General features: G+C 41.1%; 2 protein-coding genes across 11 annotated transcripts in view; both read left to right on the forward strand.

Annotated features, from left to right (window-relative positions):
* The window catches only part of LOC117752246 (sodium/potassium/calcium exchanger 2-like), a 40363-nt gene extending 38010 nt beyond the window's left edge, over positions 1-2353 (forward strand). For all 10 annotated transcript variants that reach the window (XM_034569481.1, XM_034569486.1, XM_034569478.1 and 7 more), the window contains one exon: positions 573-2353. In XM_034569481.1, the coding sequence (XP_034425372.1) occupies positions 573-822 (250 nt within the window). In that variant the 3' untranslated portion in view covers positions 823-2353. The remainder of the gene's footprint in view (positions 1-572) is intronic.
* Positions 2354-13034: 10681 nt separating this feature from the next.
* Positions 13035-24448, forward strand: sepsecs (Sep (O-phosphoserine) tRNA:Sec (selenocysteine) tRNA synthase). The gene is made up of 12 exons (XM_034615490.1): positions 13035-13165; positions 14253-14368; positions 14448-14602; positions 14887-15005; positions 16252-16410; positions 16683-16836; positions 17693-17795; positions 18114-18243; positions 19172-19263; positions 21104-21197; positions 21325-21415; positions 23553-24448. Exons 2-12 carry the CDS (start codon positions 14255-14257, stop codon positions 23797-23799), a joined length of 1458 nt encoding a protein of 485 aa, XP_034471381.1. The 5' UTR covers positions 13035-13165; positions 14253-14254; the 3' UTR covers positions 23800-24448.
* The last annotated feature ends 268 nt before the right edge of the window (positions 24449-24716 follow it).

Consider the following 24716-nt stretch of genomic DNA (forward strand, 5'->3'; position numbering starts at 1 on the left):
AGAAGAGGGCAAAAGTTAGCAAGTGCCAAGTAATAGTTGAGTCTGAGCACAGGAAGAACTGGGGTGATATACTTTGGGGTGACTCAGGAGGTAGAGTGGGTCATCCACTAAGAGAAGAGTCAGCGGTTCGATCCCCAGCACCTCGGTCTGCATTCTGAAGTGTCCTTGGGCAAGACATTAAACCCCAAAGTGCCAGTGTAGGATTGTGAGAATTTGTAATAGAAAAAGCGCTGCATCTAGAAGCAATGCATGAATATATGTGTGTGAATAGATGAATGTGACTTGTACAGTAAAGCGTTGTGAGTGATTTCACATTCAGATTTTGTGATCAAATATACCCGCTTGTGTTTAGATTTTCCTGCTGCTTCGGTGCAGGAAATCTAAGCACAGGCAGTGTGTGAGCGCAGGGTTTTGAGTGAGAGCGTTACCAAATTAAATTGTGAAAGTCCTGCTTTCAAAATAAAAGATCATGCTTTTGAATGAAGAGAGGGGAAAAAAAACACATTAATGTCCCAGAGTAACCCTAAAGATCAACATGTGAAATGTGTGTGTTTGTGTGTGTGTATTTGCAGACTGCCGTTCCCCTGGCTCCTCTGGTCCTTCTTCAACGGCATGCAACCGGTGAAAGTCAGCTCCAACGGCCTCTTCTGTGCCATCGTGCTCCTCTTCCTCATGCTCCTCTTCGTCATCATCTCCATCGCCGCGTGCAAGTGGCGCATGAGCAAGCTGCTCGGCTTCATCATGTTCATGCTGTATTTCGTCTTCCTGGTGGTCAGTGTCATGCTGGAGGACAAGGTCATTGCCTGTCCGGTGTCCGTCTGAGGGACGAGCGGGGACCGACTTCCTCTCCCACGCCGCCACAACCACCACCACCACCACCACCACCACCACCACCACTACAGCCATCTTTATTGTCTGCCATCACTCTCACCTGACCTTTATGATCCTTTAACCCTTGAATAAAAGAAGAACTGGATGAGAGATTCGAATAAGAATATAGAGTAAAAAAAGGAACGGACTGATATTTTCAGGAGGCAGGTGGTGGCGGGGAGCGGTTAAACCAAAAAGGGCACAAGACTTTGGCTTGGCTGATTAAGCGTAGGCCGAACTTGAGTGGACTTTTATTTACTATATTTATTAAATTGGCCGGTGAGGGGGATTATGGGTGTATCCGCCAAATATAGAAACATTATGCATGCCATTAGTGTCACTAGAAGGCCTGAACGACCTCCTGCGAACTTTGGGGGTAAAAAACAACAAATCCACTGAATAAAACTCTTAATTCTAAATGCAGTGATTGAGCTGAAATCCTGAGCATATTTGAACTAGTTCAACAGACTGAGATGCTGTCTGCAAGAGTGAAGAGGAGTTTGGGGGAATGACGGACTGCGTGGATGAACATTTTGTGTTTCCTGTCTGACGGTATTCAGCGACAAGATTCACCTGTGGGCTTCGCACCTGAGGGAAGAAAGACTGTTGCTTGGCAGACAAAATTCTTCTTTATTTCTTCTTTTTTTTTCTGTAAATGAATCCGTGCTCTGTTTGAGTGACGGGTCTAAGCTTTCCCCTCCTCCCCGCCAGATGTTGTTTTTCACCGCTGAATGTTTCTTCGGAGGATTCCTTTTCATTTTTTTGGATTCATTTTCATGAAATATATAAAGGTAGCAGTAGTTGTACTGTAGCAGTATTAGACGGTGTAGAGTCCTCTTGACAATCTGCTCCTCTGTTTTTTTTCTTTCGCCCTGGACACACACATTCTGATTGTACAGACGTTTTCATGCTTCACACACCGACTGATAACAGTGAGAAAACTGACGTTTAGCCTCTCAAAATATACAGTAGCCTTCGATATCTTTGGGGGAGAATAAAAAAAGCTTGAGTAATTCAGGCTCATTAAAGCTCCATGATGAAATCGATGTCAAAAATAACATATTTGAGAATAACTTAACAGTGTTTAAGCGTCATGGTTGGTTTAGATTAGTAAATGTCTAGTGCTTTGTTCACGATAGAACTGGGCTCAACTCAAGCTCCTGGGTTCGTAGTTTCAAGGAGTCAACTGCATGTAAAATAAAGAAAATAAAAAACACACGCAAACCAATCAACATTTGAGAAGTCGTATACCAAACATTTATCCGACATCTTAACGCAAACCAGTGCTCAGTCTCTGTGTAGAAAATGTCAACATGTATGGTCAACGATATCTATCGAACTTGTGCAATTTCTTTCTCTGATCAAAGGTGCTTTCGTGTGCATGTGTGCGTTTGGAGTCATCACACAACGACCATTCCTTCGATTTATCTACGAGTAGACGCGATGCTGCAACTACCTGCACAAAGAAAACATGAAAAAAAAATCTAGAAACCATAATCACAATCTCTCTTTAAGCTGCATAGAATGTGGAGAACACCGATTTAACAGCAATATACCGTGCGTGTCACTGTTGAGAACTGCACCCCCGGCCCCTCACCCAATGCGTCTGTCCCCCGCTGTTCGACATGGTCCACAAGGCCACCCCCCGACCATTTCTCCTAAATCGGACCTACAACCCCGTTCCTGTTAGCTACGTGGCCAGAAACACCCGCTTTACCTCAACACAGCCACTGTACAGCAGCTTCGTAGGAATACTGTAACTGTAACTGTAAAATACTAGTAAATAGATTCTCCGAGTGCGTGAGGAAAAAATGCATGCAAGGAATTTGGGCTGGTTACCCACCGACTGTACAGCTGAGCTTATCCAACTATGTATGTTCACTTTTATGCATCCATTCAGAGATGAACACCTAAAACGCATTGGTTCTACTTTGTAAATATAAACCAACATGTATTGAATTCACTTATTGTTTATTGTGAGCAAAACACAACACGCAAGCGTTTATTTTTAGACTGCTCGACATCCGATTGACATAAAACTGTAAACGTGCCCATTCAGTTTCTGGTGAGAAAGGAGTGTGTAAAATACCTCGTACCCACCTCGGATTCAGAAGTGATGCTGCCACCATGGTTTCTGACATTTGCTACAGTTTGCAAAAAGAACAGGAAAAACAAAATGACGATCCCTGCACAAAGCAAACTCGTATGTGAAAACTGTTATTCACTGTGTGCTCTCATTTTGTAGATTTCCTCAAACATCTTCCACCAACCGGATTCAACAATTCAACTGAGGGCCTCCAGGATGACTCATGTGCTTTGTGAAATTCTCATGTGGTCATTTGCCAATAAACCTTCAGAGTGCCCACACGCTCCTCTTAACACGGTCACAACATGGAATAGTTTGGGAAATACACTTATTCACTTTTTTTAGCCAAATATTAGCTTAGAAGTAGAACGGAGTAGTAGGGCCACTCACAGGGAGAATAAAGTTGTAATATTATGAGGAGAAAAGTCGTAAACTCATTGAAATTAGGAATTTAATATTGGTAAATTATACATATTATAGCTTTTCTCAAATGACAAAATACTTCATCTTTCGGCTCATCAGCATCATATTATTGAAAGTATCAGGACTTTGTGGAGAATGAAATATTGGGTCGTGGCTATCATAAATTACATGTGTGCTATTCAAAGGGGTTTTATAGTTTCTCAAGAATTGATGTGGTTGGTTAGTCAAGATTTTGGATCCAGAAAAAGTTAAACTCTTTATTCTCGTAATATGACTTTTTTCTAGTAAAACTACAACTTTGTTCTCGTAATATTACTTTCTTCTCAATTCCAACTTTCTTCTCGTAATTATACATTTATTATATATTATACATTTGACTTTATTTCCGAGAATAAAGTCGTAATATTATTACTTAATTCTCAACTACGACATTATTCTTGAAATCCAAGACTTTTTTATTCTTAAATAAGGTCCTAATACTCCGTCGTAAGGACATTAGCACTCTATTGTCTATAAAATATGTCTATATAAATACGAAGTTAGCTGGTTAGCTTAGCTTAGCTGAAGAACTGGACACAGGAGGAAACCAAACTAGCTCTTTCCCTGTTTCCTGCTAAAATAAGCTAATTATTTGCAAGCATGCAGACATGACAGTGGCATCAGTCTTGTCTTCTGACCTTTGGCGAGAAAGTGAATAAACTTTTCACAACTATTGCTTAAACAAGTGAAGAGATCATTTGTTCAAGTATGGTTGACCTTCTATGGTCACATATGCATTCTGTATCTGTGCACGAAACCCTTTCACGACAACACTTTTCTTTCTTTCTCTAAAGTTTCCATGAAGTTTTTTGTGTGAGAGCATGAATGGTGAGAATTAAAAAAAGGAAAAAAAGGCTAAAACCGGTTTAGCACGTGAGCTTGGCATTGATTGTGGTTTCCAGGGTAAGCGACCGTGAAAGTTGGCCACTTGTGAACATTCTTGCACTGTAAATGTTTTATTTTCTCGGTGTTAATGTAAGATTTATTTAAGGTGTACATATATACAGATACAAATTAACCGATATAATCTATATGTGTAAAAGAAATATGTCTCTTTATGTAAAAACACAAAGTATATAATATATCAAATAAAGACAATTGAAATATGCAACAATGTGTCTGCTGGTCTTATATTATCATCAGTACTCGCACACATTTACACATATATTTTTACTTATTTCGTAAAGGTTTTGAAGAGTTTCAATCTATCTCATAATAACTATATTGTGAAATGATTTGTCTCAGGTTTCATTGTATTCGAGCAGTTGATGGTTAAATCAATAAACACTCAAATGTCGTTACATCTGCGGGAAATATTGGTTTTATAAACCATTTGGAAACAAAGGAGTCAAAAATTTCTTTGCATTACGGGAAAAGCAACATTGACTTAGTACTACAAAATAAAGGTCAGCAAATTGGTCTCTTGTGAGTTTAACGTGCACTGTTACATGTGTGCATTATTTAATCGTATCACATATTAATCTCGTGACACAGTAGTATGAACTCCTCCAGTACACAGGCCCCTGCACACGGTACACACACAAACTCATCTTGGAGGATTCAGAGCATCTTTGAAATGCTCGAATCTGTGTCGTCACTTCCAAGTTGTGCAGCAGGATGCAAACTTGGCCAAGTCTTTAGTCAGCTTTTTCCTTTTTGTCCTCTTTGAATTTCCTGTAAGAAAGACTCTTCCTGCACTTTCCATGTATGATCGCTTCCAAAAAGCAAAACAAAAAGCAAACTCAGCTGCAATGAAAACACATCATATCCAAAGCAGGTGGCCTCAGTGATGACGTGAAGAAGCAATCAGCGCTGTGGAGCAGAAGTGAAACATCCTCCATGTTGTGTTTCCTTACAAGGGCAGTGATTCGCTTTTTGTTCACTTCCCATATAGTTCCTGTGTAGGAGGATGAGTTTCTGTGGAGTAGGGCGCCCTCTTGGGATCAAATTTAGAAGAGGCAGTGGTGCTGTTCAGATAATCCACCCACAAGTTTTTTTTTTCCCTTTCCACAGAACTGTTGTCTCATAGTTTTACATGAAACTCTATAACTCCTTGAAATTAACGGGAAACATTTCACAGCGTGAGTCAGACGTCTGGCCTTTTGTCCGCCTTCACCGTCTTTGATGTTTTGTTTTTCAAAAACAATTGATGTCAGAAAACAGACAGGGTATTTTTCCAAGGTAGAGGCGATACCAGTGATGTACTCTTTGGGTGATCCGACCTTGAGTCAGGAGACATCAGGATGTTTCTCTGACACTGCAGGTGGGGGGGGGGGGGCACAGACGCTGGTAAACTTTAGGTTTTAGAAAACGAGTGGCAGCAGCATGTGGGTGAGGTCACATAAGGTTAGGATTTCAAAACACGACAAGACACGCATGACATTGTTTAAACAAACTTTGATGGCCGTGTCAAAGTATTCTAACAAACTCACTTGGGCCTCCCCCCACAGATATTCCCACAATTCCACATCAGTTCTTTAAGGACTTTCCAGACCCTTTCAAATTATCTACAATGCCATCTCTGAGTTTTCCTCAGAAGTGTGTGTCACTCATCCAGGTGCTTTTCTGCCCCCTTTTTCACTGGAATTGAAACTGATTCTGGTGCAAACAGCTGTGAGTTAAGTCACATTATTATTCACATCATTGTATCGTACACGTCCCGTTTCAGTGGGTTGAAAACTAACGTCATTCAAAAAAAGGTGTTTTAACCAGGATTACTTTCTATTGACCAGCGTGACGACGATTGAAATCCTATTTTCCATCAAAAATCTGCATCCGATTTTCTTTTCTTTCTGGAAACGACATGTAAGGAGGAGCTTTTCACCAAGTTTTGCTCAGCATGGCAGTAAGTCATTTAGTTAATTTTTAAGTTTCAATAAATGATTGTAATTATGATTAACACTTCAGAGTTACGACCGATTTTCAACAACAAGAAAATTCAAAGTGCTTTACATAAAATACGAAAGGCATCATGACAAATTGTAAATGCAGCTTAAGACAACAGCTTATTTCTATTAGTTGAAATTTCCAATGAACAGCTACAAACTGTTACATTTCGTGAAATATTTCTTTTTTAAATCCTTACTCTCTATGTTTCCAAACTTGTATTAATTATCTTATTTATTCTTTTAACATTTGTGTTGAACATTATCAATTTTTGTGGGGTTTCCGCAGAACTTAGTTCAAGGATGTGGAAAGTCTTACGGAAGAACCAATAACATTTTGGTGCGGATTGGGATCAGAGAACAGATCCAGGATTCTTTTTATTCTACATTGTGAGATGGATTTCTGTTAGACACACTTCCATTAATTTCCCAGGGAACAATTCATGGATCTTGATGAGAACGAATCCCGTACATTTAGGGAATCAATATTGATGAGTGTGTTAAATTTGGTGCAGCTTGATTTAATTTAAAAGGGACTAATGGGCCTTGAGCCTTGGGCCAAATTTGATTATTCAACCCTGTGTCATGTTAAAATATCTATTGTGAAAGAAGCAAGTTTCCTCATTGGGGTGTAATGAGGATTTTTTATGAATGCTTTCATTTTCATGCAGATCTCAATTGGTTATTTTCACTTTTGAAAGCTAGTTTCACCACGAATGGTTTGCACCACACCTGTAGTTGGTTCAGGTGAATTTCAAATATACAAAGTTTGTCATTACACTATGCAGTCTGAATGCATACACTGATAATCATAGCATATTCTGAACAGACTCATGTGAAGTTGAATCAACTCTAGTAGTCAAGAGGCTTCATTTATACTGATTCACCAAGATCTTTTTTTAATTTGTGAGTCAGTGTCAGTGTTGTCAGAGTCCGTGGGGATTTTCCCTCCACCAGCTCGCTTTTTACAACACTTTCTAACTCATGTGCCAGCACTTAATAAACTCCACATGGAGCACCGAGGGCGTCTCTCTCTCAGCCAGTCAGCTTTACTATCGGCCAGACTTTGCCCGGTGACTTCATCTGCTCGCTGTCACAGGGTGTGTGCTCGAGTTTGAATCAGCAAAAAACATCTCAGAGGAGGCCCCAAAAAAATCCTGCACAGTCACTCACTCGGCCCTGGTGTGTGGGGTTGTAGAAAAGGGCTCGTCTTAGGCTGCAGAGTGAGAGAACCGTTTCAAAATATCTCAGACGCAGGCGAGTCGTGGCAAAAACTGCCGTGTTTGGTTGTTTTTTGGTAGGGTGGAGGGAGGTGGGACCTGAGACCGTAGATGACTCACAGGAGGGTCAGTGTGGATGTGGAGAGTGAGTGCTGCACATGTGGCCGTGTGATTCAGCCTGGGAAGCGTCTGAGAGAGGAAATCAGCACAATAATCGTTGACTAGCCCTGATATGTCATTACGATCGTTTATATTACTGAATAGTCAGACACTGTGGAGCAACAGCAATTGGTCTCAACTTTTCTGAACAGCTATTTTAATACAAATAAGTAATTCAGTGTAAAAACAGCCGTCGTTACTTTTAAGTGATAGTGAATCAAAATGTCATGGCATTGAATTAAAAGTCTCCAGCAATAAAACACACCTTTGTTCAATACAGCAAACGTTATATGAATATATCTGCACTGACTTTGATTCCTCGCTGCTTCTTTTCGTGCTGGACAATATCCTATCACCTGATATCCGTATTGCTCCTTAACAGAAGTAATAGCTTCTAAAAAGGTCAGTAAAGACAAAGCTTTGTCCCATTTTCATATAGAGAACAACTGTTGTTGTGTTTACAAGTGTCTTTTCCACTTTCCTTTGCCATCACCTAAAGGCAAATGGCCCCTTGTGTTGTGTTTACAGTAGTGTTACATGAGTTGCTTGTATTTTGTCAATTCACTCACTTTATTGTTGTTATTTTAGACATGTAAGTATATTTTTTCAAAAGTTTCAAATGCATATTCAGTGTTACAATAACATTTCCGAAAAATGAAACTGTGTATCGTATAGGATTACTACACACAACTCCCAGGAGAACAAATTCAATAACGTTGACAGATTCAATTGGTGTTTTTGTTATAACTGCACTGTCATGAATGTGTCATGTAGCTGCACTTTCAATCTTCGTCCAAGCTGCTTTCTAGTTACATCTTCTTAGAAAGGCGTGTCTTCACCTATGTGGGCCTACCTGTTTGAATGAAAACTGGGCCAAACTCCGTCACATCGATTATAACCCCTTGTTTTCTGTTTACAAAGCGGTTACCATGATAAACAAATGCTTACTGTACGTAATGGAAATGCTCACCCTGTCAGGTCCTGTTATTGTCTTTTTACTTCAGCGTGTTTGCTCTGAGGGAGTTAACAGGTGTGGCCTCTGTCGACACCTTAGGAAGTGAATCATCAATGCCGAATGTGCCTAAATCAAGTTTGGGATTGTCAAATTGTTTTAAGAGAAAAAGAAATATGCCTTGTTCATCAGCTTAGATTTATACTATTGATATCTGGGTCGGCTGAAAACAGTCTGATCAGTGAACGTTTCCCTAGAAACTGAAAGGAACTACAAAAACCACCAGTAATGCAGTTGATTTTTATATAAATACTGTGCAGGAAAGAATATGTTTAGTTTACATTTAAAAATAGAAGGACAAATAAAGGTGGATAGTGTGAGGGCAGCCTGTTGCATTCAGGTCCTGCAAGTAAAAGTACCCACACAACAATGTAGAAACACTAAATGACCTTCATTACAGAAGTTTTAGCAGCAAAAGTAAAGTAAAAGTATTCATTCTGTGTGAAAAAGACCATTATGAGTGATCTATTATTACATATGGCATTATAACACATGTTAGTAGCATTTTACTGTTGGATTTCATTCAAATGAAACAATATGAGTAGTTTAAACACGATCACAAGCCAAGATGAATATTTATTAATGAATTTTTTTTATCAAAACTGTAAATTTAAAAAGTAGCTGCCCACTAAAAAATAAATGGAGTACAAAGTGTAATATTTCTCCCTGAAATGTGATGAAATGAAAGTATAAATTTGTGTAAAAATGGAAACATTCAAGTGCAGCCGAAGTACCTCAAAACTTCTGACTGAGTAGTTGCTCACTGTGGTGGAAGGACACGTGTTGTTTCTTTGGGCCGGTGACTCTTCACCATCATGAATCAGTGCAGCAGCTGTAATTCAGTGATGGTATCTATACCAGGCAGAAAGTGGCAGCCTGGTGGATCTGGTCGTGGTTAAGGGTCATAAAGAATCCTCTCATTCAGAGATGTTTCCGCAGCCCAGCACTTTCTGGTCTAGACGACATTTTGAATCATTCTGTGTGATTCATAAATGAACCGGATCCTGTAGTCATGGTTTATTCTGCGTGTGGATCAGCAAGTCAGATTTCTGATACACTGGCACTTTACATTTGACATGTTTTTGTGGACATCACTGACTAAGTTTGGACAAAAGTGTTTTTTCGGCATTTGAAGCAATAAAAACATACAAAAAAACAACTAGGAAAATGGCTGATTTCCTGGACTTGACGATACTTAAAAAACATATTTCTGTGGGTAAATAGACAATTCCTTTATATATAATTTAATTCTTGTGGTTTTTCTATAATATTTATAGGATATTATTTTCACTTTTATTTAAAATTATGTATAAATAACTATATTAAATGTGTACAATTACACTATATACAATATATAAAATGTATACTAAATTAATTTAAAATAAGTAACACTTATTAATCAGAAAATATATAGTTTAATATTTATATTAAACTATATATTATATTATTATATATTATACTATATTATATTAACATGTTTGTGCGTAATATCATAATATAGATATATATTGACATTGTTATTTGCATGCGTATACAATTATAATAAATGGAGAATTTTTAATAAAATAATACTTTTATTTTGTAACCATTTAAAAAGTTGTATATAAATAATATCGTTCAATTATGCATTGTACATTTTAACATAAAAATTATGAAATAAAAATTCTAAATAATCATTTATGAGTTCTGTTTAATTGTTAAGTAATAGTAGGATATAGGGGATGTGCCTCTTCCTCCTCCTGTTGAATTTACGTCAATATTCCTCGTCAGCGCCCAAAGGTGCAGGAAGCCGCGGCCCGGCTGCTGCCCAGCTGCTGCCCAGCCGAACCCCAGGACACACCTACTGCACATGCAATGTGTGACACCGGCCGAGCAGAAGTGGGCGGTGGAAGGGGAAACTTATCTCCTCCACACTCGGTCAGCCTGCTTTCATTTGTGCTGACGCCCGACGCCAGGACGCACGGATCCAGGACGCACGGAGCCAGGACGCACGGACCCAGGACAGGACGTGAGAGAGGGAGAGAGCTGGATGTGTCACACACCTCAACAGGTAACGTGATGATAAAGCTACAGGGTGACGGCAGACAGCAGGCAGTTACAGTTGTCTCTTTTATAAACGCTCACTACATTTATTTAGTGTATTTTGTAAACTGCAGCCATTTTTGTTGGAACATATTAGCGTTTTTTTCTCTCTACTTTGCCAAATTGATGATGTGTTTACCAGACAACTACCCATTATTTATTATCATTTACTATTTTAAAATGTGATGATGCCGAGTTACACACAGAGCAGCTGAATTAACGCTTCCTCTCCACGTGATTTCAGCATGAAGAGCCATGTGCTGATCGTGAACCCTCCTGGATGAAGGTCCTCTCTGCCAAAATACATTTAGTGGGTCATGAAATCCATCTAAACAGTATTTGAACATGGGTCTAGGAAGGAAGGCAAGATGTTGGCATAGCTGATGAGTTGAAATCCCTGCTATGCCATCAAATTGTCATCTTTCTCTCCCCGTTGCTGCAAAAAAAGGATAATTTTCTCAAGTGCTGAATGGAAAACAGGCCTTACTTGTTTACACTGAGAAACACTGCAAACAGTTGCAATGCAAAACACTCAATGTAAATGTTGAATACGATCACAGCAGTACTGCTATTTACAATCTTCTTATTAACTTCAGCTAAAGCAATCTTATTTCAATGCATGAATACCAAATGTTTTTATTTGCATAATGATAACAAAACAGGTCAAAATGACAAATCATATTTTTTCGCTTTTCGCGGAAGGATAGAAACATGGTTAAAATACTCTATGGAGAACCCTTTATATCAGTGGTGGAAAGTAAGGAGCCTAAAATATTACTCAAGTACTAAACTTCGGGACAATTTTGAGGCACTGTGTTTCCACTTTGTGCCACTTTATACTCCACTACATGTCAGAGAAAATTTTACTACACTACATCAATCTGTTATCAGGAGTTACTAGTTTTTTTTATTTAACACAAAAACGTTTCAAACTCTAACTCTGAGAGCAGCTTTTCGCATAATGCTTTGACTTTCAAGGTAAGTATTTTGGTGTTAGTATGTACTTTCAGTTAAGTACTTTAGAACTGGTACCTGTAACATAGTGCGTTTACTTTGCTGATTTACCTTTGCCCCTTTAGGTGTGTTCTTGTTGGTCTGAATGCTGTTAACCCTGTATGTAAAGTAGCCTTGCTATTAATAAATATGATTCAAGAGCTGAAATGAAAGATCTGTTTTGTGAAATATTTCCCAATGACTTTAATACTGTAACATTATTGAGTATTTCTAATTAAATTTAATTGTGTGTAAGTACATTTTAACATCAATTTATTCATAAAACTTATTGATTTATGATTTATTTATAGACCTCTGTTCCTCTTCCAAAGTACTTCCAGTGTAGACTTTATTTATAGGACACTTTTCTGAACAATGTTACACAATGAACAACAAAAAACAGACAAATTATGACATGGGCAGAAAATAAAATAGATCAGATCAAATTAAAACAGAAATTGGTTTGTTAGTCTGTCAGTTAGTTTTCAGCAATGTAATAAAAGTATTACATGTCATATTGTTTAAAATACAATGTATTAAAAAAGATAAATGTTCTATAAAACTGACGTTCATGTCAGAAATAAAATGATGACGATGAAGTTATTTTCCCCAAACTCTGCTGATCTGTCCTCCAACTGGATTATTTTGATCAAAACAAGTTCACCTGGATGTCCGCAGCTTTCGTGAAACTGGAATTGAAACTACTGATCGTCTGTTTTTCAATTGCGTGAACTCTGTAGCATTCTGGGAAAACTTATAAGACTGGCTGTGAACTAAAATCCAAAACCCCTGTTCCCCTCTCAAGGGAAAACATTGTGTTTGGTATTAACTTAAGGGGCCATTAAGACTGACCTGACCATGAACAAGCTGATACTCCCGGAAACATTTGTCATCCACACATCTAAATGGAGGAAAATGAAACCCATGTTCTGTGGTGAGAAGGGATGGACAATCACCTCTAATGGAGGGGACACATCGGAAGTCTCTTCTCAGAGCTCGTGAAGACTTAAAGATATACGAGGACCTCTAGTGGAACTAAAAGAGAACTTATTACTATGATTTTTATAATTTAATTTGTATTTTATTTATTCATTCATTCATTTGTTATTATTTAAATAATTATTCATTTATGTAATATCATTTGTGCATAATGTGCTTTGTTAGTTGTTATTATTTGTCAGGATTTCAAGTTTTCAATAAAAAATAAAAAAGGTCACCGGATATTGAATATTGAAATCGACCGGCTCGACGCGCTTGAACACAGGGTCGGTCACATGACCTGCTTGCGTGGTCACGTGACAGCGTGACGCAGCGGCTGCTACTTCCGGACTGATTCCGCCGCTGCGGACTGTCGCTCAGCTCTCAGCACAGAAACACGAGGCGGGGAAGGTGAACGGTAAGAAACACGAACGTGATCTGAAGCTGTCTCGTCGTCACCACACGGCCCCGTTGTGGAGACATTAGCATAGCATAGCATAGCACCGCTGAGCTAGCGGCCTCTTCCCACAGTGAACAGCACGAGACTGACAGAGCACAGGCTGCATGTGTTGACACGGCTGTGACCTGTGACCTCTGCTGTGACCTCTGACCTCTGTGCTTCTGCTGTCTGCTGCAGGCTTCATACACACAATCTGAAACATGCCAGGAACGTGCAACACTATGTATGACTTTATATACATGTAAGAAAAAGCTGTTATTATGTGCAGGGTAATGCAACAATTAAAGGCCCAGTGTGTGTAAAAGTGATCTATTGGCAGAAATTGAATGTAACATAATCCTAGTAATGTTTTCACTAGTGTGTAATCACCTAAATTGTAAGAAGCGTGGTTGTCTTTACTCTAGAACGGGCCCTTTTATATTGAAATACTTTACATTTACATCGGGTGTGGGCCGCCATGTTTCTTTACAGTAGCCCAGAATGGACAAACTAAACACCTTTTTGAGTTTTTATGACAACTGAAGGCTACCACAGGTTCTCTGTCATGTTTGGAGCTGAGGGGTATTCAGCTGCAATATGAAAACTCACCACTAGGTTCTACACACTGATCCTTCAACATGTATCAGCAAACGTGTCTTCACTAGTGGTGGGAATCGCAGGGTAACTCACGATATATGACGATACAGGGCCAACGATAATGATCATATCACGATACAGCGATTCTGCGATGATTGATACATCATGATGTGTGTGTGTGTGTGTAAGATTATCCTTTATTAGTCCCACAAAGGAGAAATCTTCAGTGTTGCAGCAACGAGCATGGTCAAAAAAATACACATCATTAAAGTAAAGGTGTGTGTGTGCGTGCGTGAGTGAGTGAGTGAGTGAGTGAGTGAGAGACTCTCAAAACAGCGTCAGGTCTTTGTGTCCTGGACTCTGATCTGTGTTGACATTGAGTATTATCCCGCTGGAAGTAGCCATGTCTTAAAGTGTTTGTTTGTCAGTCGTCTGCTAACGGTAACATGACGCTCTGTGTGTTTGGCAGAGATGAACAGCGAAAACTTCACCCTGAGTGAGAAGATCGTGTCGGCCTCCTACATTCGACAGGGGTCTCAGGCGCGACGCGGCCACGAGCAGCTCATCAGACACTTGCTGGAGCAGGTAAAGCCAACCGCTGACGTCAGGTGTCGTCACGATCGCGACACAAACACGTTGTCATTTCACTTTGTGCGTGTTGCAGGGCAAGTGTCCGGAGGAGGGATGGAGCGAGAGCACCGTAGAGCTCTTCCTGAACGAGCTGGCTGTGATGGACAGCAACAACTTCCTCGGCAACTGTGGAGTGGGGGAGAGGGAAGGCCGGGTGGCGTCCAGCCTTGTGGCGAGACGACATTACAGGTACAAGTTTGATGTCATCTTGGTTAGATTTGAATAGAGCGTCGTAGTTGTAGTTCATGGCTGAAAACGGCTCTACTGAAATCTCCAGAAAAAACTAGTAAATGGACATTAGGTTTTTGAGTGATTATATTTGGCATAGGAAAGTCTTTCAGATTCACCCCAGACGTTACAGTTGCTGGCTGATATAAACACTGTTCAGAAGTTTGTATTCAGATTTGCACACTTCACAAAGTTTAGGAAGTTGTTTAACGGGTCCTGTTGTGACATTCAGCTGTTTCATGTAGGTTGATCCATGGCATCGGTCGGTCGGGTGACATCGCCGCTATTCAGCCCAAAGCGGCAGGATCCAGTCTGCTGAACAAGCTGACCAACTCAGTTGTGTTGGACATCTTAAAGCTCGCAGGTGTGTAAACCTGATCAGTTAAACAAGGAGTGTTATCCTGTGCCAGAACAATTGATATTTTTGCGAACGAATACTAGATTTTTGGAGTATTAGGGCCAGTTAAAGATGAGAATAAAGTCATAATGTTTATGAGAATAACTTTTTAATTTGAGGCTAGTTTTCATTTTAGAGGGGGTGTGTCAGATCAGCCTGTCTCCTGTAGGAGTTCACACAGACTACTCGAATATTCAAAAACGTCTTGTCGACACTGTGCTTCGGTGTAGACAAGTCTTGTTAAACGGTGCAGTAATACAGCAGTGGCAGTGGCAATGCGTCTACAGCTGATATGCAGCAGGGGGTGCTGCTGTTGTTGTTGAAAAGTAGTTGACTAATCATATGTGTAGTCACATTGTGGCTGCCTCGCGTAGCCTGCGTCCGTTTGGTGCGTCGCTTGTGCACGTCGATGCAGTACGCACATACACACATTTTTGTCTCATTATATTATGACTTTTTAACCAATGAAATGTCTAAGAAACTAACCAATTGGGTATGTGGAGCATATATATATTTATTTTATTTTATTCTTTATTTTCTCATTATATGATGACTTTTTAACCAATGAAATATCTAAGAAAAATTAGTTTTGAGTAGCAGAGGGAAAGATAAATATTGTAGTTGCAGAAATTTGAGGGGTTCAAAACAGACAAAAACATTTGAAGACAGATTGCGTCACAGCGGTGCAACTAGGCTGTCCCATTTTGAAGGTTCCTCCAAATGCCCCTGTTTTTTATAGAGGTAAAGGCTCCGGCAAGTGACGAGACGTCTGATGCTTGAGCGTCAACCTTCAACTCAGCCGAACAGCTAACGACGCACGTGTTAAAAAACCAAAGCACATTCAAACTCCCTCGTCCTGTCCAACTTCTGCTCTGTTGCTAAGCAACAACAGTAAGAGCAGGACAAGCTGGTGACGCTGATCCTGGAAATCCTCTGTAGTCCAGACTGTCTCATTTCGGTTCGGCCTTTGCGGTCTGCCGCGTCCTCCAAAGAATGCAGCCCCTGAATTGAGACACAACAGTTGGGACCCTCTTGGCCTTCTAAATGCCTACCTCATTCATACGTCACATCTCCATGTTGTAAAATAGAATTAGCATTAAACATTCCCTCGATATAATCACAGTTATTTTTTTCAGAGAAGCCATAATACTGATGATTTCCCAGGCTGACTTGTGTGGAAAACAACAGTAAGCCTTGTGTTTCTTGATAACAGGTGTGCGCAGTGTGGCAAGCTGCTTTGTCGTCCCCTTGGCAACAGGTATGAGCTTGACCCTGTGCTTCCTGACCCTTCGTCATCGGAGGCCCAAGGCTCGCTACATCCTTTGGCCTCGCATCGACCAGAAGTCCTGTTTCAAAGCCATGATCACAGCAGGTGATAACACGACTTTAATGGCCAGCGTCATGTCAGCTGTACGTCCTGTTCACACACTTCAGTGTTGTTATATACATGGAGGCAGGTAGAGCCTCAGTAGTGCTGGAGAATTTCATTCATAATGTTTGCTTCTCAAGTGGAGCCATGTAAAGTGTCTTTGCTGGATAGTATGAATTATGTGGTGACACATTTCTTTGTCAGCATTGTTAAATCCTCACAGAAGCACTCAGGGCTTTTCGCTGCCTCCTGCTCATATGCGACTGTTCCGTCAGGTTTTGAACCGGTGGTGGTGGAGAACGTTCTTGAGGGCGACGAGTTGCGCACCGACTTGGAAGCAGTTGAGCGGAAGGTCGAGGAGCTTGGCGCCGACAACATCCTGTGTGTCCATTCGACAACGTCCTGCTTCGCCCCGCGAGTCCCTGACAGGTGATACAAGCTCTCATTTATACTCTTACTCCCTTTGCAAATAAGCGGCAGGAAACAGCCAATAATTAGGAAGGACATTTTTGACGTGCCATGGGAAAAACAAAGATGGAATCAACATCAAGCAACACTTAATATCTGGGTACAATATTGATGACTAGAGGAGAACTTGGTGAGTTTCACTGATTCATATGTACCACATCTGCTTCAGGACATATTTCACAATGTCCGTCAGACAGTTTGACGGCACCAAGATCATAGTTTTTTCTTGAGTATTTAATTTGACAGAAGACTCGTTGATTTGTGAACAGTCCTAGCTGTGCGCATTTTGTTCATTGATTTTCTACAACTGGAGTTGTGTTGCCTGTTGATTGATCCTAACTTCAGGTCAGTTACACATTCTTTTCAAGACAAAAATAACTGTGAGCAATGATAAAGGCACAATAAAGACAAATATATGAAATAAATCGACACAAATAAACTTTGTATCAACCTGGATAGAGGAGGAAGTTCCTACTTACTGCTTCAACATGGGACATTGTCATCAAAATGCATTCTGATTGGTTAGATGTGTACATGTCGGAAGTTAAACCTTGGCAAATTGGATCTTGATTGGGAAAAAATAAAAGCCACAAAATCGTTTAAAAGATATTGTTAACATGCGACTTTGTGTATGTGTGACCGGGCTCTAAAGGCTGGAGACTGGAGTGTCAATGGAATGAAATGAAGTAGGAGATCATCAGCCACTTTCACAACCTCCAAAGACTCAAAATATGAAAGATTTTATTTTCACAGATGTCATTTCTTTTCAAGTAAAGACAATGTCAGCTCTTCATGTCCGTGTTGTGTTGTGTTGCAGGCTGGAGGAGCTGGCCACTATATGTGCCAAATACGACATCCCCCACATAGTTAACAATGCGTATGGCGTACAGTCGTCCAAATGCATGCACCTTATACAACAGGTAGGTACCACCTCATCCCCAGTGCATCTCTCATTTGTGTGGTTGAAGTAGTGCTTGTAGAGCAGTTTAAAGTGGAGCCCACAACTGAATACAAAAATGTTGTGTACATGTCTCTGTCATTTCTCCTTCAATATAAGAGCCACAGGGACATGATGAAAGCGACTTAAACAAGAACACATTATTCTTATTTAAATAGCACTTATTGTTATGTTTGTCACCCCCATTCTTACAACTACTGACTATTCTAAAAAATAGTTTGTCATCATATTTTCTTTGCTCACTGGTTAGTGAAATGTTTCACGTCTTGTCTTTCATCAGGGGGCTCGTGTTGGGAGAATCGACGCCTTTGTCCAGAGCTTGGACAAGAACTTCATGGTACCAGTAGGTGGCGCCATAATAGCAGGTTTCGATGAGTCCTTTGTACAGGAGATAAGTCAGATGTACCCAGGTGAGTGGCTGTGTTTTAATGCCCATACATCTTTTGCATCTGCTTGTTTTTAAAGATTTGTATCCCTTATTTCCTGTTGTGTTTCTTCAATATATGAAATGCGCATCTTTTGTTTTCCTCTTTATGACACAATTTTGTATTTTGAACCAATAAAATATGATAAATTTGGGGGTGTGAAGACAGTCATGATATATCAATTATTAGTAATCGATCATTTATTCCTTTTGTGAAGATTGTGATTGCTGTGTATTTTTAATCAGCACAGTTAATAGTCTCTAATGGCTTGCAGGCCCGGGCTGCAACAATTGCACTAAAAGGATGTTTATACCCTATCTTCAAGGAATATAAACATCTGTTTCTACCGAATACTTTTATACATATACCAGCTTTCCAAAACTTCAAATGGTGGTGTTTAATTTTTTCTTTTGACACATCTAATAATTCCAGAAATCTCTGTCCGTCTGTCTGTGGCTCACATATCAAGAGGCGTTCATATTATCAGCTTCACCCTTGGGTGTTGTGTATTGTTCAGGGCCCAAGGAAGTGCAATGTTACATTTGGTGCGATTTGGACCCACGATATACTATATTAATACATTTTTAATAAACAGACGACCAGTGCTCTCTAGCAGCAGCATCTAGGAGTCATCAGTGTAAGTGACACGGTGGCGAGGCTTCAGGGTTCTGCAGATTGCATCCTTACTTGCCGTGCCTCAATTCCTGCAGATCACTGTTTCAGTTTCACAAAGAAAGCTGCAACCAGCATCACCACAGGCCAAGCAAACAGCCCAGTCCAAAGAGGCAGGTTTAGAATGTGCACTGCACTATTTAAGATACAGATTGCCATAGTCTTTATTTTCGTCATTGTAAACAACAGAATATCTGTCTGTTGTGCCTCACAATGTTGCTTCTTGTCCTTCTGTGTCCAGGTCGAGCTTCAGCCTCGCCCTCCCTTGACGTCCTCATCACCTTACTGACTCTGGGAGCCAGCGGCTACAAGAAACTCCTGTCAGAAAGAAAGGTGAGAGCACGCACGCGTCACTTAATCAGGCCAAATATAGTTTGACTTGTGTGTGGGATCTGGATGCCCTCAGATGGTAGGAGTGGAACAGTGTCCTGTGGATTAAAAACACTGCCGCAATGTCAACTGTGCATCAGAGTTCTTCTGAATATCCGTCTCTGTGTGCTGTGTCAACATCTTTCCCCCGAAGAACAGCTTACATAAGTCGTATTGAATTGCAGTGGATCACATGTTGTGTGTGTGTGTGTGTGTGTGTGTGCGTGTGTGCGCGCGCGCGGCTTTGCTTTACCTGCAATCTGCCTGAGGGCGAAACTTTCAGCTCGAACACGCAGCGAGCTTTGTCGAGGGAAGGGTCTGCTTTAGCGAGATAAAATTGATCCAGAAAGTTTCTGAAAACATCCCCTGGTGGCTCCCTGCTTTAAAGCAGAGTTGCTCACAATGCAGCAATTCCCCTCTTTAAACAGGAGGCACTGCACCATTCTCACACCTCCAAACGGCTGTACTGAAAATGTACTGTAAAACCTTTCTGGACTATATCTGTTTCTCTTGATGCACAGACCTCAGGGAAGACACAGAAATAAGAGACTCTTCTGTCAGAAGCAGGGGAAAGAGATTTGTTTTTCTAAAATGAGTAGTAGACGCTACCTGAAGTGCCCATATCTAAATATGACACTCTCCCAGAATTTGCTATTTGCCATTAGCGTAAAAATTGACCCCGTAGCAGAAATATATATCGAGGAAATTCCTCCAGCCTCTCACATGACTCTACGACGCCATCAAGGCTTATCGATTCCCCTTGGTCCACATGATGCATAATTAATGCACCAGACCTGTTCTCCATGTTGTGTAGAGTGATTTCCTCACATCCTTCTCAGGGTCAGAAAGCTTTAAATTATTCAAACATTTCGAGATTTCATTTACAGCCTCAAGTAACCATTTTAGAAAATGTCTAGATGTTGAAAAGAACCAGCAGATGTTGTGTTTTTGTTTTTTTTGTCATCACACACACACACACACTTATTGTCTGCAGAGTCGTAGCCAAGCACACACTCACCACCACCAGCGCCCCCTCCTCTTGGGACCATAAAGTCGTCCATTGTTAGTAGAGAACAAGGGACACTTGGAGACACTTGACATCGTTGAAAGGCTTGTTTTTGTCTAAATTCATGACAGAGAAAATATTTCTCCTCCCGATGCTTTCAAATTAGGAAAGCATGAGTCAGCGCACACACACCCGTTGTTGCAGATGAGCCGAACCGTTGACGTGCGACGCTTCACTGAGGAACAAACGCAACAAAAACACTGCGAGGTGTTGTTTGTGCCCGGTCTCATAACATCTGTGTTGAAAACTCCCACCATTCTTTTTTCAGTCTTTCAAACCCACACACACACACACAAACACACACTGCATTGATACTCTGAGCCAAACACACTTTGTCAGCGTAATTTAAAACGCGTGGATGCTAAAACCTTCGAATAAAAGCATGTGTTATCCTCTCCTGCCGCTCTAATTGATCCCAGAGGTGGACATTGGATGTGAGTGGAGATCGTGGCCAGAGATGGAGAGGTAGATGACAAACTGCTTGTGCTGAAGCTTTGGGGGGAGGGGGGGCACTCGGGCAGGCAGGACAGAGAGAGAGAAAGGGGGAGGAAGGGACACAGACTTGTGGGTAGATCTGCTTGATTAGCAAAAAACCAAGGCGTCTGCTGCTGCTGCTAAAATAAGGCTGTGGCAGTGTGGGAAAGAAGCATTGTGCTGCTATTTATAGTTCTTTTGTTTGGCCCTGGCCCGCTCTTGTTCTGTCACTTCATGTTTTCTCTGTGTCTGCACGGCCTGCAGGAGATTTATTTGCTCCTGGCTCAGGAGCTGAAGAGTCTGGCCTCTGCACACGGGGAGAGATTGCTTCACACCCCACATAACCCCATTTCACTGGGTAAGCTCAATGTTCCGGCCACAGTCCAAAGCCTGTATCGTTTATCGATATTCTGTTCTATATTTCTGACCCTACATTTCTTAAACTAATGGAATAATTGTGTGTATGTGGCCTGTCTGTCCTTCAGCCATGTCTTTGGATGGTCTCCAGGCCGACAGCGACAAAGCAGTGACTCAGCTGGGCTCCATGTTGTTCACCCGGCAAGTGTCCGGAGCCAGGTATGAAAACTTGTCAAGGGCAATGCTACGATCATGGGAAACATGGGAGGGGAAGACAAGGGTGCAGAGGTTTGTGTGCGTGGGCGAGATAAGTGTTGGCAAACAAAAATTGGCAATCAGGCAGCGCAAACTACTTGAGATGATTAGACAGCCCATCTTATCAGGGCCTAATTGATTAGGATGTTTCCTTTGCAATGTTGTGTCCACAACAGGCACAAACTCTGCAGCTTTTTCTCCGGACTGTCAATTCTCCTGTTTTGCTTTCTTCCTCAGTCACTAACGGCTGCGTAAATACCAAGTTTTACTTTTGGGGTCTCTGTTTTTATGCCTCCACGCCGGCACCAGCCAATGGCCAGCCAGTGTCCAGAGGACAGTTGGGAATTTAGTCTCGTGGACTCAGAGATTAACTGATTAGATTTAAACGGTCAAAGGTCACAGTGACCTCATATGAGTCTGTAAATAAAAAGTACATTGACTTAAAGGTTCAGTGTGTAAGATTTAGGTGAAAGGGATCTATTGGCATAAATTTAATATATAATAATCCTAGTGATTTAGATGATTTCACTAGTGTGTTTCATCAAAATTTGTAAACAACAATAAAATTGTTGTTTTATTTACCCTGGAATGGGCCCTTTATATTAAAATTCTTTATATTTACATCAGGAGCGGGTCCTCTCTACGGCGGCCGCCATGTTTCTTTACAGTCGTCCAAACTGGACAAAAACCCCCACATTTTTGAGTTTTTATGACAACTGAAGGCTACCACAGGAGGGTGGGGTGAGGGGTATTCAGCTGCAATATGCAACTTCACCACTAGACGTCCCTACATTCTACACACTGAACCTTTAAACTGTACTTGGTGGCCGGGGCAACAGACAACCACAGGGCAATTATTTTAAATATCAGGAAGGGATGATTTATTAGGAGTTATTCTGTTGTTTCTGTTTCACGTTCAGATTTGAATACATCATGGCTCAATTTCATTATAATAACAGCAAAGTAATAGCCTCCACGCTTCCCACGTACTCTCATCCTCTCTTCCAAATGAGCATTTTTCCAAGGTCAGAGCATCACAATCTACTTAAGTCTTTTGTCCTTGTATCTCAGTAGCATACTAAATGAGAGGCACCGACTTCCAGAGTCCATGCTTCAATGACGCATATTAATCTAGATATTTAATTTGAAGGAGTTTGTCATAACTCTTAAGTGAAATACGCTCGTGCGAATCGTGGACACCGTCAGAGGGAGCTGGCTTTTTCCACACCAGCTCTAAGTTGGTCTCTTATCCAGAAAAAACGATTAACACAGCTCTACATCTTCTTACAATGCATCCCTCTACGATTATAGTCTCTCCCGTGCACACAGTCCTAATAGCTGGCCAGTAATGGATTTCACATTAAAGTGAGTTTGAACTGTGCTGACAGTGGTGACACGCTGCCAGATTTCAGAGGCGTCGCTTTGAGTTTGATACATTTGGAGCTGCAGTTTAACAGTGTAAAAACTTCAAAGTTACTGTATGTTGGGAATGCAGCACCGCCTCAGCTCTTTCATCTCTGCTTGATGACATTGTCTCATTCTTGCTGTATGAAACTTTTACTTCTTTCCTTCCCTCCTGCTCATATCCAGGTTCATAATTTAAATTTGGTTTATTACTTGAAAATGTTTACATACTTTAATATTCAGAAAACGCATCACTTTCCTCAAACTGTCCATTGCTGCAGCTCCTCTTTTCAGCCTCAGTCTGAAACGCCTGGTTTTAACTCCTCCCTTTCTGATAAAGCCTAGTCTGATTGGCCAACTCGCCCAGCACTGTTGTGATTGGTCAACTGCTTGCAGCGCAAACGGGTAGAAACAACGGTGAAACGATAGGTTCTCTCAGGCTTTTTCCTTTGTTGTAATTTACTACTCTTTTGATAGCCTTTAATCTTAAATATTTTATCATATTGTATTTTATTCCTATATTTCTTTTTTTGTATTTATTGTTCAAAACTCTGGTTGTTTTAAGTTTGCTTTATGAATAAACTTGACTGGACTTAAGTGCGTAGTGTTCGTCGGGTTGTGATAAAGTCATTGGTTCCAGTTGTTTCAAATAATCATCGCTGTGCTACATCATCCTTGTTTTCATCCATGTTTCTAGGGTAATACCGCTGGGCAAGGAGCAGACCATAAGCGGCCACACTTTCCACGGCTTCATGTCGCACTCAGACGCGTACCCCTGCCCCTACCTCAACGCTGCCTCTGCTGTGGGCATCACCCGAGAAGATGTGACGCTGTGCATCAAACGGCTCGACAAGTGCCTGAAGACCCTGAGGAAAGAGTCCAATGTGGCCAAGAGCAGCTCCGTGGTGCCCCCATCCCGCTGCGACGACACACCGGGAGAATGACGCAACGAAAACGACAACATTTCCAGACGTACACAAAAGCCATTTTTAGACATGATGGAGAATTGGGTCCTGCCTTTCACACATGAACTACGCAGCAGGACATTCTCAGACGTGTCCACAACAGCAAAGGAATCTCCGGGACGCTCAGGCGAGTTGTGGCGCAGCAGGCAGAGGCAGGATGTAACGTATAAATTCCGCTGCAGAGATCACATGTTTTTGTTTATCGCAGATCGACACCGGCGTCGGCGCTTATCACCAAAAGCTATTTTGACATCCTTGTCGGTGTCTCCTCCGTGTATGGCACTTCTTTTTCATCCTGAGATACTTTACGTCTGTCGCGTGTTAGAAACGTCTTCATCGCTCCAACTCACACACGGTGAATCCTGCGGTCGTTCTCCTGCTGCGATCTTACATCATCTCCGTGGGAGATTTTGCTTGGGGGGGCTGGCCGCAGGAAAGTCCGGACATTTGTGTTCTCACGTGCAGCCCCTCCGTAAAATGTCCGCAGAGTTCAGTGCATGTCTGAAAGCATCTTGAGGGATTTCTGCTTACTGTGAGCGTCTTGTGCCTGCGCTAACTCTGCGTGCGTGAGACACTGTAAGAAGGTCACAGATATGAGCTCAGCAGCGATGACACTGTGCAGGTGTTGGTAAAAAAACAACACAAGCTGATGTCGCTGAATAGTTCCCTGTTCTGTGGAGGTGTACTAATTATCAGCTGTTGTAAGGACATGATCTGCATACATATGCAGCTCAGAAGCAGAGTCATGCCACCGATCCTAAAATTAGAACTAAACGTCCGCAAAGATGTCAAAACAACTCCAAAATTGTGTCAATCGTTTTAAAAAGACTTCTAATGTATTATGTACAAATTTCGTAAAAGATACCACAGTGCTGTATATTGAATCTAATATTCAA

Source organism: Hippoglossus hippoglossus, chromosome 18 (genome assembly GCF_009819705.1).
Source record: "Hippoglossus hippoglossus isolate fHipHip1 chromosome 18, fHipHip1.pri, whole genome shotgun sequence".
In the NCBI taxonomy this organism is placed as follows: Eukaryota; Metazoa; Chordata; class Actinopteri; order Pleuronectiformes; family Pleuronectidae; genus Hippoglossus; species Hippoglossus hippoglossus.

What these genes read in the sequence shown, in the direction of transcription:
- sepsecs (XM_034615490.1), top strand. Translation starts at nt 14,255, where the DNA reads ATGAACAGCGAAAACTTCACCCTGAGTGAGAAGATCGTGTCGGCCTCC. An exon ending in GTGGCGAGACGACATTACAG is followed by an intron (nt 14,603 to 14,886) that starts GTACAAGTTTGA and finishes TGTTTCATGTAG; the next exon opens with GTTGATCCATGGCATCGGTC. An exon ending in CGGCAAGTGTCCGGAGCCAG is followed by an intron (nt 21,416 to 23,552) that starts GTATGAAAACTT and finishes CCATGTTTCTAG; the next exon opens with GGTAATACCGCTGGGCAAGG.